At 39.9% G+C, this 15,691-nt stretch overlaps 1 protein-coding gene across 3 annotated transcripts in view; it reads right to left on the bottom strand.

Moving 5' to 3' along the window:
• Positions 1–743: 743 nt before the first annotated feature.
• zmym2 (zinc finger, MYM-type 2) overlaps positions 744–15,691 on the bottom strand; it is a 153,803-nt gene continuing 138,855 nt past the window's right edge. For 2 of the 3 annotated variants that reach the window (XM_087988156.1, XM_087988157.1), the window contains exons 23-25: positions 12,906–13,148; positions 10,698–10,818; positions 744–1,608 (exon numbers count right to left, since the gene is read on the bottom strand). In XM_087988156.1, the coding sequence (XP_087844282.1) occupies positions 1,404–1,608; positions 10,698–10,818; positions 12,906–13,148 (569 nt within the window). In that variant the 3' untranslated portion in view covers positions 744–1,403. Of the gene's footprint in view, positions 1,609–3,560; positions 3,665–10,697; positions 10,819–12,905; positions 13,149–15,691 lie in introns of all 3 variants that reach the window. The other variant, XR_015757444.1, reaches the window with a different exon arrangement.

Raw genomic sequence — 15,691 nt, 5'->3', positions numbered from 1 at the left:
TCTGTTTGGAGGTGGCGGAAATGTCGGCGGATGCAAAGGTTGGTAGGGTGGAAGGTGAGTACTCTATGCTACTTTCTCCCCACCCCCACCCTCCTCTGTCCTTGTTACAGTTGGAGGGGTGGGGTCTGAGGGCGGAGGTGCGGGATGTAGACGAGATGCGTTGGAGGGCATCTTTAACCACGTGGGAAGGGAAATTGCGGTCTCTAAAGAAGGAGGCCATCTGGTGTGTTCTGTGGTGGAACTGGTCCTCCTGGGAGCAGATCCGGTGGAGGCAGAGGAATTGGAATACGGGATGCTCTCTTGCTTACTTTAGTATCCTGTGTCAGTCCTGCTGCAACGGGATCTAAAGCTCAATTGATGCAAGAGCAAAAAAAGGGTACATGGAAAAACAAAGTTGAGGTATCAGTGCAGTAAGGTAACAAAAATCATAACTGCAAGCTCTAAAGCAGAAAATCCTTGAGCAGCAGAGAGGAATGACATGTTAGATAAACAGAGGCAGAGATAAGAATTGTTATCTCTAAATCAGTTCAACGTTACACATGCTAAACATGTGACCTAGATAAGCCATTCATTATGGGTACACTACAGCTTTAATTTTTTAAAACTCAAATCAAGCAATGGAACAATATTAACTGATCATAATTAATTTGTCTTCTTCTCCAAGGGAGTAGTATATATAGATTTTTTTCTCTCAACACAATTCAGTTTTCCTTTCACTATGACATTTAGCCAGTATTCAGTAATCTGCTTAATTCTTTATTTCAGGTCTTCTTTCCATAAAACCAGATATTTTACAGAGAATTAAAATAGACCGCACCATCCATGAGCATAACAAATAATTAATGCTTACAGAATCTGTGGTGAAAACTCCACCAACTGGTACATTTGTGGAAGGACAACCATCAGGAGGCTAGCTCTAAACTGATTTATAGTTCTAAGACTATATTTATTACATAGATGCACACCCTTATGAGGGAGATAGCACCCATTAAAATCATCCCTTCTGTAGGGAAATTTTAAAACACTGTAGTTTGTTTTAATGCAAGTTCCTCAAATCAGAAAAAAATACACATGACACATTTGAGATCCTTAGTTTGTAATGTAAAAAGTTACAAATGGAAATGCTTCCTGACAACAAATCAATTCAATAAATAATCTTTTTAAAAAACTTAAGTGAAAGTAATTGTTTTGAAGTATACATTTCCTAAAAGTCACTAGGGAGATTGCTAACATCTGCTATTCTCCTCTCATTTAGGGTTATTTACATAATACCCAATCTGGGTACATTGCTACAAGCTCAGTAATAGAGGGTCATTCCAGGAAATGCACACCATTGTTTTCCTGTATTAAACTCTAGTAGCCTGACATTACAGTGTCATGATTCTTTGCACAATTGGGAAATTTCAAGCAATATCATCTTCATCTACTTCAGAACTATCCCTTTCATTTTCTTCATATATGTCTTTGATCACAAGAATCCGTACAAGCATATTTTCCAAGATGTTGCGGTCCAAAGGGACACTTGAGTACCAAATCGGATCATCAGGTGAACTGGAGTGTTCTGGCTGCAGATAAAAGAGGTCTGTTCTCTGTTGTAGGTTTGGAGGGCTATGGAAAAAAAATGTATTTTGTAAAATAGAGTCAAATGTTGACAACTGAGAATAAAATCAAAACTTTTTTTCACATCCCCCATTATATTGTTACAATCTAATAAAGCTATGTACACAATTGGGAAAACAGGATCCAATTAAAATTCTAAACTGAAATGTAAGAGCAAGCAGACAGAATAGTAACTTTTGGGAATAGGTGGAGAGCATTCAACCCCTCAAGCCTAATCGCTGATCTGTGACCTTACTCCAGATGCTTGCCTTTGACCAAAATCTCTTGCTCAACAATTTTTTTTAATCTTAGATTTTAAATTAACAACTAAGCTAGCATCCACTGCTGTTTGTGGAAGACAGTTCCAAACATCTATCACTCCTTCTGTGTAGAAATGCTTTGTAACATCTCTCTGGAAAGGTCTGGCCATAATTCTCAGACCATGCCCCCTATTTCAATAGTTTATCTAATTTAAAATAGAACTGGTTAGATACTTGAAAAGGAAAAAAAACCTTGAGAAAAATGTATGTGAACGGAACTGACTAGATTGTTTTCAAAGAGCCAGTACAAATATACAGGTTCAAAAACCTTCTTGAATACTGCAAGTTTCTAGAATTCTAAATTAACAATGTGTCAAACAAACATCACTTCTAACACTCATACTTTATTTAAAAGATTGAGAGTTTATCTTACAATCACGGATTTCAGAGCATAATCTAGTCTGAGACTTCAGAGCTGTGCTGCAAGGCTTATTTCCTTTGATCAATCCCCATTTCAGTAGACAGAAATACAATTTATTTTGTGGTCCATTCAAATTCTCTACAATGGATCTGTATGGAGTTGTTTACTAAAATGCTGTTCAGTTCTCTTGACTTCCATTACCAGCTTTTGTTTTCAAATTGAACCTGATTGTATTGTGGTCTGAGTTGTTCTCCACCTCTTATTAACTAGCTTAATTTCCCAGAACTAAACCAAATGATCCTATATTGTTGCAACAGTAATATATTGCAAATCTGGAAATCTGGTCTGGCAGCATCTGTTGCAAGACAGAAATGATGCTGAAACCTGACCAAACTAAACATCATATGAAACATCTGAAGGGTGAACATTTTGTTTTCAGTCTTTTAAAATTAAACTTGCTGAGTTGTGTTAGATGAGTAAAACCAGACATGATTAGGAAGGAACAAAGCTTTACCAATGACACTGCAACAGCATGAAAGCAAGTTGTCAATAGAGGACAGGTTAAGTGAGAGAGAGAAAAAAAAATGGCATATGGAGTGTAATGTGGATAAATGTCTACTTGTCCATTTCGCAGAACAAAAATGCAGCATACTGTTTAAATGGAGAGAGATTGCAGCCTCCAGTGGCACAAATGGTGAATCAATCACAAAACATTAGCAAGTGATGAGGAAGGCAAATGGAGTGTTTGCCATTTGTTGCAAGGAGAATGAAATATAAAAAATGTAGTGAAGTTTTACCGCAGCTGTACAGTTGCTACTTGGATTAAATCTACAATAATGTGTACAATTTTGGTCTACTTATTTGAAGAAATGCTTAAGAGGTATTTTATGAAAGGTTCACTTGACTCATTCTTAGCATGAAGGCTTATCTTATATAGAAAGGTTGAACAAGAATTCTCTTCCTCAGAAGGTAGCTAAGGCTGGGTTAGATTTATTTAAGGTTGAATGAGATATATTGTTGATAGACAAGGGATTCAATGTTGTGTGATCAGGGAGAAAAGTCAGTATGAAATCAGAATCAGATCTAATATTACTGAACAGTGAAGCAAGCTTGAAGAGCCATTAGCTCTACTACTGCTCCTATGAACCAATGTCCTACTTCCTTATGTTATCAAAAAGACAATTGCATCTGAAATAGAAAAGATTCTGCAAAAATAAGCTGCTAGTTTGAAAAATTGCCAATTCAATGGTTGAGACTCAGTAAGGTATCCAGTGACTTACAAGAGGACTCTTTGTTGCCCCTACATCTGGACCAGGAGATATGGACTCAAGTCCTGATCCCGAGGTATATAACAACACCTCTGAACAGGTTGATTAGAAAACATCTAAGAAATAGAGAAAGAGAAGATTTCATGGTTCCTTGCATCTTCTCTACAATAATCCAGTGACTCCCATCTGTTGCCTCATAAGGCGTCAATTTACCAAACAAAGACAATACAAGATTGGACATTATTTATCCTAGATACTTCCTGCAATATTATCATCTGGCACAGTATACCACTAACAAAATAAATACAACAAAACTTAATGTTGCTACAATGTATTCTCATGACCATAAAACACATAAGACCATCAAACATAGGAGTGGAAGCAAGGCTTTTTGGCTCATCAAGTCCACTCCGTCATTTAATCATGGCTGATGAGCATTTCAATTCCACTTACCCACACTGTCTCCGTAGCTCTTAATTCCTTGCGAGATCAAGAATTTATCAATCTCTGCCCTGAAGAGACTCAACGACCTGGCCTCCACTGCACTCCGTAGCAATGATTTCCACTCCCTGGCTGAAGAAATGTCTCCTCATTTCCAGCGTCCACCCTTTCTAAGCCATGCATTATCTTGTAAGTTTCTATCAGATCTCCCCTCAACCTTCTAAACTCTAATGAATACAATCTCAGTATCCTCAGCCGATCATCATATGTTAGGCCTACCATTCCAGGGATCAACCGTGTGAATCTACACTAGACACTCTCCAGTGCCAGTATGTCCTTCCTGAGGTGTGGGGCCCAATATTGGACACAGTATTCTAAACGGGGCCTAACTAGAGCTTTATAAATTCTCAGAAGCACAAGAGCAGAATTACGCCATTTGGTCTATCGAGTCTCTTCTGACATTCAATCGTGGCTAATATGTTTTCTCAATCCCATTCTCCTGCCTTTTCCCATATCTCTAAATCCCCTTATCAATTATCTATGACAAGGCCTCCACAGCCCTCTGTGGCAATAAGTTCCACAGATTCACCACCCTCAAGCTGAAGCAACATCTCCTCAATTTAGTTCTAAAGGGTTGTATCTTTACGCTGAGGCTGTAACCTCTAATAGAGTGGAAGTATGTTCTCCATTCTATCCAGGCCCTTAGTATTCTGTATGTTTCAATCAGATTCCCCACCCCCAATCCCCTCTCATCTTTCTAAACTCCATGTAATACAGACTCAGAGCCCTCAACCGCTACTCACAAGATAAGCCCTTCATTCCCGGAATAATTCTTGGAAACCTTCTCTGGACCCCCTCCAACAGCACATCCTTTGATCTGAGTCTAAAACTAAGAGTGGCCACTTATACATTTGTTAATAACAGTCAAAGATACGTTTTTTTCTCCCTACAAAAATACTCAAGCAGCACAATCATTGTGACAATGAGTACCATGCTTTACTCCATAATTGGTGTTTAAAGTTTATTAGTATTCCTAGTTGAAATTTAATTTTATCCATTACCATGTCAGCAGTGTTTTGATTTATTCTAAATTAGTGTGAGTTGATACAACCTTGAGTAAATACTATGGTGGTGAAACTGTAGGGAATAGTAATATGACTAATAATCTGGTGGTCCAATCTGGGTTCCGTCAGGGCCATTCATTCCTGACCTCAGTACAGCCTTTTTTCAAACATGGTCAAAACAGCTGAATTCCAGAGGTGGTGAGAGTGACTGCTCTTGACATCAAGGGTACATCTGACTGAGAGTGGCATCAAGGAACCCTGGCAAAACTCAAGTATATGACAATCAGGAGAAGGAAAACTCTGCTGGTCTGAGTCATACCTGGCACAAAGGAAGATGTGGTTGTTAGAGGCTCAGCACTAGAACATCTCTGCAGGAATTCCTCAGGGTAGTTTCCTAGGCCCAACCATCTTTATCAATGGCATTTTCACTATCACAACATCAAAAGTGGAATGCTCTCTAATGATTGCACATTGTTCAGCACCATTTGTGATTCCTCAGGTACTGAAGCAAACCATGCCCAAATGCAGCAAGGTCTGGACAAAATCTATGTTTGGATTGACAAGTGACAAGAATCATTCATGCTATACAAGTACCAGGCAATGACCACCTCTATCAAGAGAGAAACTAACTTTTGCTGATGACATTTAATGGCATTACGCTTAATTGAATCCCAAGCCCTCAATCTCTTGAAGGTTACCATTAACCAGAAACTGAACTGGATTAGCTATACACATTAGCTACAAGAGCAAGTCACACGCTAGGAATCCTGCAGTGAATAACTCACTTCCTGACACTCCAAAGGTATCTCCCACCTATAAGGCATAAGTCAGGAGTGTGATGGAATATTTCTTACTTGCCTGGTCAAATGCTGAATTCAGTAATGTAATCTTCCTTTTCTATAATAACATGATAGGTACAGTGAACCATGATGCGGCAACAATGGAGTCCTTTGAGATTTACAGTGGGTCAAACAGGGTTGTGCTCTGGTATTGAAACTCTTCGAGGCACATTCTTGTCTTTGGTGCTGTCACATGCCTTCAGGTCATTTGTAAAAGGTGTCTACTTACATTGCATAAAAGTGGAAAGCTGTTTAGCTATACTCACTAAGATTGAAGACAAAAGTGCACCAAAATATCAGCACAGGGTTGCACAATGCTAACAATGCCACACTAACATCTCATTGAGGAATTCCTGCAGTGGCAAATGGACACTCTCATGACATCTATCAGCACTAACAATGTGATGCTGCAGGTTGTTGATAGCTTTATGTATTCAGACTGCACAATCACCCGGAATCTATAATTTGATATTGAATCAACATAAAGATTGTAAAAATTGCTTCTGTTATGCCTAAGTAAGCAAGATTATGTGGAATATTAGAAACTTGATTGTGAACACTAACCACAAATCTACCAAGACTACACCATCACTGCATTTATCTACAATGAAGAGACCTGAGCAACATATTCTTGACAGTGGAGACAGTTGCCTCATTCACTGTTTTCAATGTAGCCTTGGCATCACTTGGCGGGGTGAGGTAAGCAACTCAGTAGCTCTGGAGCTAACCTATCAGCGTATTTCATTGCTCATCCAATAGCATCTGCACTGGCTGGATCGTGTTCATGGATGGTGGTGAACTGGTCATTGAGTTTCAACTTGCCCGGCATCCATATCCGCAAGTAAGATATGTCTGTGGGAATTGTGATTTTGACAACCGGGAGACAGTTAATGACTGCCATGACCTCTGGAAGTTTGTAAAGATAATGGAAAAGGCAAGCAAGAACAAAAAGCTCAACTTGCTGAGAAGACAATTCAGAGAAAACAGAAACCAGAAAATCGAACACTTTATCTACTTTCCTGCTATCTTCCTCTGCAACACAAGTGATAGAGGCTGCTAAGCTAGATTGGGGTTCCTAAGCCATAACAGGCAATGTCTGAAAGCACTGATGCAATGGCACAAGCCACCACCTTACAAGATGGTAGACATTTGGTTGGAATCATACCTAGCACAAAAGATGATGATTGTGGTTTTTTTCAGCCCCAGGACTTCACTGCAAGAGTTCATCAGGGTAAAGTCCAAACTTCATCAATGACTTCACCTCGATCATAAAGGTCAAAAACGAGGATGTTCATTGATGATTGCACAATGTTCAGCGTCATCCATGACTGTTCAGTTACAGAAACTGCTCACTCACAAATGTGGGAAGATCTGGACAAGGTCAGGGCTTAGGCTAATAAGTGACAAGTTGCATTTGAGTGTCACACAAAGACCAACCAGCATGAATATAATCATCTCCTATGACAATCAATGGCATCATCAACATCCTAGAGATTAACACTGATCTAATTTATCCAAAATGGTACTTCAAGAGCAGGTGAGAGGCTGGGAGTAATTCACTACCTTATGACCTAGCAAAGATAAGTGGGAAAACTGAGGACTGGGAAGCTTTTAAAGAGCAACAGAGGATTACTAAGAAGGAAATATGCAGAGGAAAAATGAGGTACGAAGGTAAATTGGCCAATAATATAAAGGAGGATAGTAAGAGCTTTTTTAGGTATGTGCAAGGCAAAAAAATGGTTAGGACTAAAATTGGGCCCTTGAAGACAGAAACAGGGGAATATATTACGGGGAACAAAGAAATGGCAGAGGAATTAAATGGGTACTTCAGATCTGTGTTCACTGGGGAAGACACAAGCAATCTCCCTCAGGTAACAGTGGCTGAAGGACCTGAACTTAAGGGAATTTATATTTGCCAGGATTTGGTGTTGGAGAGACTGTTAGGTCTGAAGGTTGATAAGTCTCCGGGGCCTGATGGTCTGCATCCCAGGGTACTGAAGGAGGTGGCTCGGGAAATCGTGGATGCGTTGGTGATTATTTTCCAGAGTTCGGGGTCGGTTCCTGAGGATTGGAGGGTGGCTAATGTTATACCACTTTTTAAGAAAAGTGGGAGAGAGAAAGCAGGAGATTATAGACCAGTTAGTCTGACCTCAGTGGTGGGAAAGATGCTGGAGTCTATTATAAAGGATGAAATTACGGCACATCTGGATAGTAGTAACAGGATAGGACAGCGTCAGCATGGATTTATGAAGGGGAAATCATGCTTGACTAATCTTCTTGAATTTTTTGAGGATGTAACTCTGAAGATGGACGAGGGAGATCCAGTAGATGTAGTGTACTTGGACTTTCAGAAAGCTTTTGATAAACGGCTCCATTTTGGAATGGCAGGCAGTGACCAGTGGGGTACCGCAGGGATCCATGCTGGGACCGCAGCTTTTTACAATATATGCTAATGATATAGAAGATGGTATCAGCAATAACGTTAGCAAATTTGCTGATGATACAAAGCTGGGTGGCAGGGTGAAATGTGATGAGGATGTTAGGAGATTACAGGGTGACCTGGACAAGTTAGGTGAGTGGGCAGATGCATGGCAGATGCAATTTAATGTGGATAAATGTATGGTTATCCACTGTGGTGGCAAGAACAGGAAGGCAGATTAGTACCTCAATGGAATCAATTTAGGTAAAGGGGCAGTACAGAGAGATCTGGGTGTTCTTGTACACCAGTCAATGAAGGCAAGCATGCACGTACAGCAGGTAGTGAAGAAGGCTAATAGCATGCTGGCCTTCATAACAAGAGGAATTGAGTATAGAAGCAAAGAGGTGCTTCTGCAGCTGTACAGGGCCCTGGTTGAGACCACACCTGGAGTACTGCATGCAGTTCTGGTCTCCAAATTTGAGGAAAGACATTCTGGCTATTGAGGGAGTGCAGTGTAGGTTCACGAGGTCAATTCCTGGAATGGCGGGATTACCTTACACTGAAAGACTGAAGCGACTGGGCTTGTATACCCTTGAGTTTAGAAGACTGAGAGGGGATCTGATTGAGACGTATAAGATTATGAAAGGATTGGACACTCTGGCAGCAGGAAACATGTTTCCGCTGATGGGTGAGTGCCGAACCAGAGGACAAAGCTTAAAAATACGGGGTAGACCATTTAGGACAGAGATGAGGAGAAATTTCTTCACCCAGAGAGTGTGGAATGCTCTGCCCCAGAGGGCAGTGGAGGCCCAGTCTCTGGATTCATTTAAGAAAGAGTTGGATAGAGCTCTCAAAGATTGTGGAATCAAGGGTTATGGAGATATGGCAGGAACAGGATACTGATTAGGAATGATCAGCCATGATCATGTTGAATGGCGGTGCAGGCTCGAAGGGCTGAATGGCCTACTCCTGCACTATTGTCTATTGACCCAAGCTTGACCTTTATCTAACACATTACAGATCAACAGTGTGTTGGAATATTCTTTTGTCTGGATACAAGCGTGGCATCAACAATACTCAAGAAATTTAACAATATCAGGATGGAACATCCCATGTTGCAGTGCCCATTCATTTGAACATTCACTTCCTCCACCACCAGCCCTCTAGTGGCAGTTATGTGTACCATCAATAATATGCATTGCAGCAATTGGCCAAGGCTTCTTGACAGGACTTTCCAAGCTATTGATTTCTAACATCTGGAAGGACACAGTCAGCAGATACTTGGGAATACCGCCACCTGCAAGTTCCTTTCTAAACCTCCCACTACTCTGAACTGAAATTAGATTATTACTCCTTCAATGTGTTGTTTTGAAAACTTGCACAGTCTTCCTAACAGCAGTATGAGTCTTCCATACATAATGAACTGCAGCAATTCAAGAAGGCAGCGCGCAACCATCATTTCAAGGGCAATTAGGGATAGGCAACAAACAAGCCTAGTCAGAGACACTGATTTCCATTAAACAATCCAATGGAAGTCTGCACAATGCAAATATTTCTCAGAGCAATCAGCGATAATTCATAGAATCCCTACAGTGTGGAAACAGGCCATTTGGCCCACCAAGCCTCCAAAGAGTAACCTACCCAGACCCATTACCTTACCCTATTACTCTACATTTCCCCTGACTATCCTAACCTAAACATCCCTGAACACAATGGGCAATGTTATCACGGCTAATTCACCTAACCTGAATACCTTTACATACAAGATGATCAGAGGATTAGATAGGGTATTCAGTGAAAGTCTTTTTGCTAGGATGATTGACGTCAGTTTGTACGAGGGAGCATAATTACAAATTGAGGGGTGAAAGATTTAAGACAGATGTCAGAGGCAGGTTCTTTATGCAGAGAGTGGTAAGGGCGTGGAATGCCCTACCTGCTAATGTAGTCAACTCAGCCACATTAGGGAGATTTAAACAATTCTTAGATAAGCACATGGATGATGATGGGATAGTGTAGGGGGACTAGCTGAGAATAGTTTACAGGTCAGTGCAACATCGAGGGCCAAAGGGCCTGTTCTGTGCTCTTTTGTTCTATATTCTATCTTTGGATAGTGGGAGGAAACCACAACACCCGGAGGAACCCACGCAGACATGGGGAGAATGTGCAAACTCCACACAGACAATCGCCCAAGGCTGCAATTGAACCCAGTGCTGTGAGACAGCAGTACTAACCATTGAGTCACCATGTCGCCCATAAATGCTGACCTTGCAAGCTGCTCAGACTTTCCAAGAATAAATGTTCTGAAAAATTTCTTTATAGCAATGTCAATTAAATGTAGCAAAGAATATGTGTAATGAATACAAACAATAGTTTGTTTTAACCGTACCACTTTGAGAGGTAGCACTCAAACATTTTTACAGGACATCGCGATGGATTTGCCAAGTTTTCCTTTTGTTCGAACACAGGATCATCTTCCTCACGTTTTCTTTTTCCTGGTGTAATTTTGTCTGAAAACACAATGTAAAATATTTCGATTTGCTGATACTGAAGTACTGTTTCATATGAATAAATTATTAGCAAGCTGCACAGCATGCTGCTTAGACTATAAGACACAGGAGCACGAGTAGGCCATTTGGCCATTGGAGTGTGCTCTGCCATTCAATGAGATATTGGCTGATGTGAGAATCCTTAAACTCCACTTTCCTTCCTTTGCTCCCAGCTCTTAATTCCTTTACTGATTAAAAAATCTGTCTGTCTCAGCCTGTCTCCAACCTAGACTCTATAGCCCTTTGTGGTAAAGAATTCCATAAATTGATTACTCTCAGAAGAACTTCTTCCTCAGCTTAATTGGGCAGTTCCATACTTTGAAATTATGCCCTTAGGTCCAAGATGGTGTCACAAGGGGTCATAGTTTCTCAACACATCTACCTTTCTCAAACCCCAAAGAATTTTATGTTTTAATTAGGTCGCTCTTTTAATTGTCTCATTCTTCTAAACTTCAATGAATACAGATCCAAACTACAAAACATCTCTTTCATAAGAAAACCTCTCCACACCCAGAATCAAACTTGTGAACCTTCTCTGGACTGCCCCCAACACCAGTATATCTTTGGTTAAATAAGGGACTCTAAAATCCCTCTATGCTGCAGCTTTCTGAAGTCTTTCCCCATTCAAATAATATTTATCATAGAGGTCTGTACCACAGAAAAAAGCTTTTGGGCCCATCAAGTCTGCGCCAGTTAGAAACCACCACCTAATTATTCTAAACCCATTTGCCAGCATTTGGTTCCTAGCCTTGTATGACTTAGCATTTCAAGCATACAACTAAATAATTCTTAAATGTTATAAGGGGTTCTGCCTCTATCACTCTTACAGGTAGTGAGTTCCAGAATCCCACCACCCTCTGTGTAAACATTTTTCCCCTCACATCCCATATAAACTTCCTTACCTTAAAACTATGCCCTGGTCAGTGATCTCTCCACCAGGGAAACTCCTTATTTTCTCATTCAGACCCAAAGTTTAAGAATTTCTAGTACACATCTCACTAATTTACAATGTTTATGTTCGATTTCTTTCAACTGGACTTTGTGTCAATCCAGGAAAACCCAACTTATATCTAAAAATCTTAAATACAGATACAAATGTTGTTTTTAACATAGGTTTCAGTCAAAATCAAAGTACTGTACCATTCAGCATTCTGAATTTTCTGTTATTGTAGCGAATTTCAACTCTTTTCATTTCATATCCAGAAGTGCTCTTACACAGAACTGAACACTTTTTTTTTAACCCATTACCAAATCCAAACTTCAAATCTTAATAGACTCAAAATGGGATCACTAAGAGGCTATCAGCCAGCTGCCACTTTCACAGGCGCCTATCACTGGGATGGACAGACATATGACTCTTGTACTAATATTGATATTGAAATCAGAGGCTTACAATGTCCGAAGTTTTCCAAGATCAGAACTCATTGAACCATGTACTACAAATTCTTACAAAGGTTTCAACAGTGATGGTGGCAAGGAAGCCCTAAATGGTAAATTTCAAATTGTCTTGTAAACAGAAGGAGCAAAAATAATTTGTGCAAAGCAGCCTCTGCACCAACTCATCATTCTTCAGTGATAGCAACAGCTTTCTGCAGATCTACTTTGTTGCGACACTCCATACCACAAATTATTGGTTCAATCAGCTGCCAGCAAGGTCCATCAGGATGCCCTCAGTTTGCTAGTTCCATTTAGTTGATTTAATTCCATTTAATCCTAAAAAACAGCACTGACTGACAACCCTGTCATCAGCCTAAAAATAAAACGAAGCTCAAATGTTTTCTACCAAGTACAACTTAGGATTGACCTTTACAGTTCAGCCACCAGAACGCATATTATAGGCATAATGTTTTTCTAAAGGAATTTGAGAAACACGTAATTGATCATCATCATACATCTTTCATAGATTGAAAACTTAAAAAACTTATGATGGAAAAATGCTTAGAAACAGATACCTGGGATTGTAAATAATCAATAAAACGCAACCTCTATTATACATTCAAGTGACAATGAAGACAGGAAATTGTTTATTATCTAAACAAAAACTTTACCTTGATTGTCATTTGTACACAAAGCTGGTACCTTGTATCGAATGCATACAGAATTGTCAGAGTTTCTATTCCATTGTTTGACAATATTTGCAAAGGAAAGTCTCATATGCTGTTCAATGGTCCTTAACCCAAAGTATTTAGTGTTAAAATATAGCAAAGTATTAAGAAGGACAAATGGTGACTGTGGCCCCAGCTGTTTGCATTTCCATAGATAATCCTCTTCAACACGTGAAAATATTGACCCTAAAAAAAAGAAATTACGAATTATGCAACAGAGCATATGTTTATGTAAAATTCACATGTACAATACCTGCAAATCACGTATGGCAGGCTTGCCTAGTAAACCATACGATCATTTAAAACAAAGAACTGCAGATGCTGAAGATCTGAAACAAAAGCAGAAATTGTTGGAGAAACTCAGGTCTCTCCTTCAAAGTATATTGGTATTGGACTATTTGGAGTACTAGGTGCAGGCTGATATGGAAGTTCTGCTTTGGCAGCAGTCTGAATTTATTGAGATCAAAAGTGATCTGCAAATCTGCTGCAAAGTGGTTAAGTTCATTTACAAAATGTAGCTCATGTATGCCTATGGTGGTCTGTTGGTTTTGACAGACAATGAAGGTTAGAATTTTTAATCTAAACAGTATTTAATGCTGACATTAGAGGCAGTTAATCTCAGGCGAAATAGCCAATGTCAGGTAGATTGTGCAGAGATCAGGTGAGGAGCTGGACAACAGAGGCAATAGCATACAGGCATGAAAAGGAGGTGGTGTTCTGTCTATAATAGATTAAGTACCAAGGACGTCAATATGACGGAGATGGAGAGATGCATTTAAGGGAATGATGTGGTTAACCATAATCTTATTTCCAATTTTAATCAGAGCTGTTTTAGAACAGTGCAGAGTTGAAACCTGATTGGAAAAGATTAAACTTGGGAATTGCGGAAAGACAGCCATAATAGAGTCATAGAGATGTATAGCATGGAAACAGACCCTTCGGTGCAAGCCGTCCATGCCGACCAGATATCCCAACCCATCCCACCCGGTCCATATCCCTCCAAACCCTTCCTATTCATATACCCATCCAAATGCCCTTTAAATGTTGCAATTGTACCAGCCTCTACCACTTCCTCTGGCAGCTCATTCCATACACGTACCACCCTCTGCATGAAAAAGTTGCCCCTTAGGTTCCTTTTATATCTTTCCCCTCTCACCCTAAATCTGTGCCCTCTAGTTCTGGATTCCCTCACCCCAGGATAAAAACTTTGTCTATTTATCCTATCCATATCCCTCATAATTTTGTAACCCCCTATAAGGTCACCCCTCAGTCTCTGACACTCCAGGGAAAACAGCCCCAGCCTGTTTAGCCTCTACCCATAGCTCAAATCGACCAACACTGGCAACATCCTTGTAAAACTTTTCTGAACACTTTCAAGTTTCACAACATTTTTCCAATAGGAAGGAGACCAGAATTGCACGCAATATTCCAACAGTGGTCTAACCAATGCCCTATACAGCCACAACATGACGTCCCAACACCTGTACTCAACACTCTGACCAATAAAAGAAAGCATACCAAATGCCTTCTCACTATCCTATCTACCTGCAACTCCACGTTCAAGGAGTTATGAACCTGCACTCCAACACTCAGCAACACTCCCTAGGACCTTACCATTAAGTGTATAAGTCCTGCTAAGATTTGCTTTCCCAAAATGCAGTACCTCGCATTTATCTGAATTAAACTCCATCTGCCACTTCTCAGCCCATTGGCCCATCTGATCAAGATCCTGTTGTAATCTGAGGTAACCTTCTTCGCTGTCCACTACACCTCCAATTTGGTGTCATAAATTCAGGCAATTAAAACACACCTAAGGAAAGGAATGATAGGAGTAACAATTTGTAACCATAGAAAGGACAGAAGGCGTCTATTTGAGGAGATCATAATGACAATGGGTTTGATAGGAAGCACGAACAGTACCTGAGAAAAGAGAATCACTTGCAATGTTAGCTGGCATAGTAGTTGTGAAGTTGGATTGTCAGTAGGGAACAATGAGAGAGATAAGGGAGGAACTAACGATTGTACACTGTTCTGGACATCAGAAAGAATAAACTGGCTTTGGAAAACGTACAGTGCAGATTCAGCATAATAGTATCAAGGATCCAAGGCTTACATTGCAATGAAGGATTATGCAAATTTAACCACAATAAGGGTGGTCAATACTTGTTCAATTTAAATGCAAATTCAAAAAGAGCGATAGAATTTTTGTTAGCCAAAAATATTAAGGTATATGGAACCATGTTGGGTTAACAGAGCTTGGTTGCAGATCAATGGATGGTGAATGGTGAACTAGTTGAATGGGCTGAATAGCTTTCTGTACCTATGCTGTTTAGAGAAAGGTGCAGGGACAGCCCATTTTTCACTCAATACATGGAAGCTGTTACAAGCATATACAATATGGCTGAATTTCAAGAGCCTGAGTGTAGAATGGAAACACAGAAAAGGACACTAAGTGATGGTCAGATTGGGTAAATAAAGTAAGGAAAGTCTTGCTTTGCTAAATACCTATTATAGTTTGGGAGTTCTATTGAACATCAGGACCTACATGGAAACTCACTTGAAAGTGGACATTTAAGTAATGCATTTTGCAGCTCTTTTCAGAACCTTTTAAAAATTGGTTCCATGCTTTCTTATTTTGAGGAACAGAAAATCAAAAAGAGCGGGTATTAGTTATTTTTTCACAAGTAATTGCACAAAGTTTCATTAAAAAGGATATAATTCCTCTTTGT

The sequence above is a fragment of the Chiloscyllium plagiosum genome, unplaced genomic scaffold, assembly GCF_037043375.1.
Source record: "Chiloscyllium plagiosum isolate Xiang-an unplaced genomic scaffold, Cpla_swu_hap1 HiC_scaffold_6, whole genome shotgun sequence".
NCBI lineage: Eukaryota > Metazoa > Chordata > Chondrichthyes > Orectolobiformes > Hemiscylliidae > Chiloscyllium > Chiloscyllium plagiosum.
The sequence above is the reverse complement of the archived record's forward strand: the minus strand, read 5'-3'. Positions and strand labels throughout refer to the sequence as shown.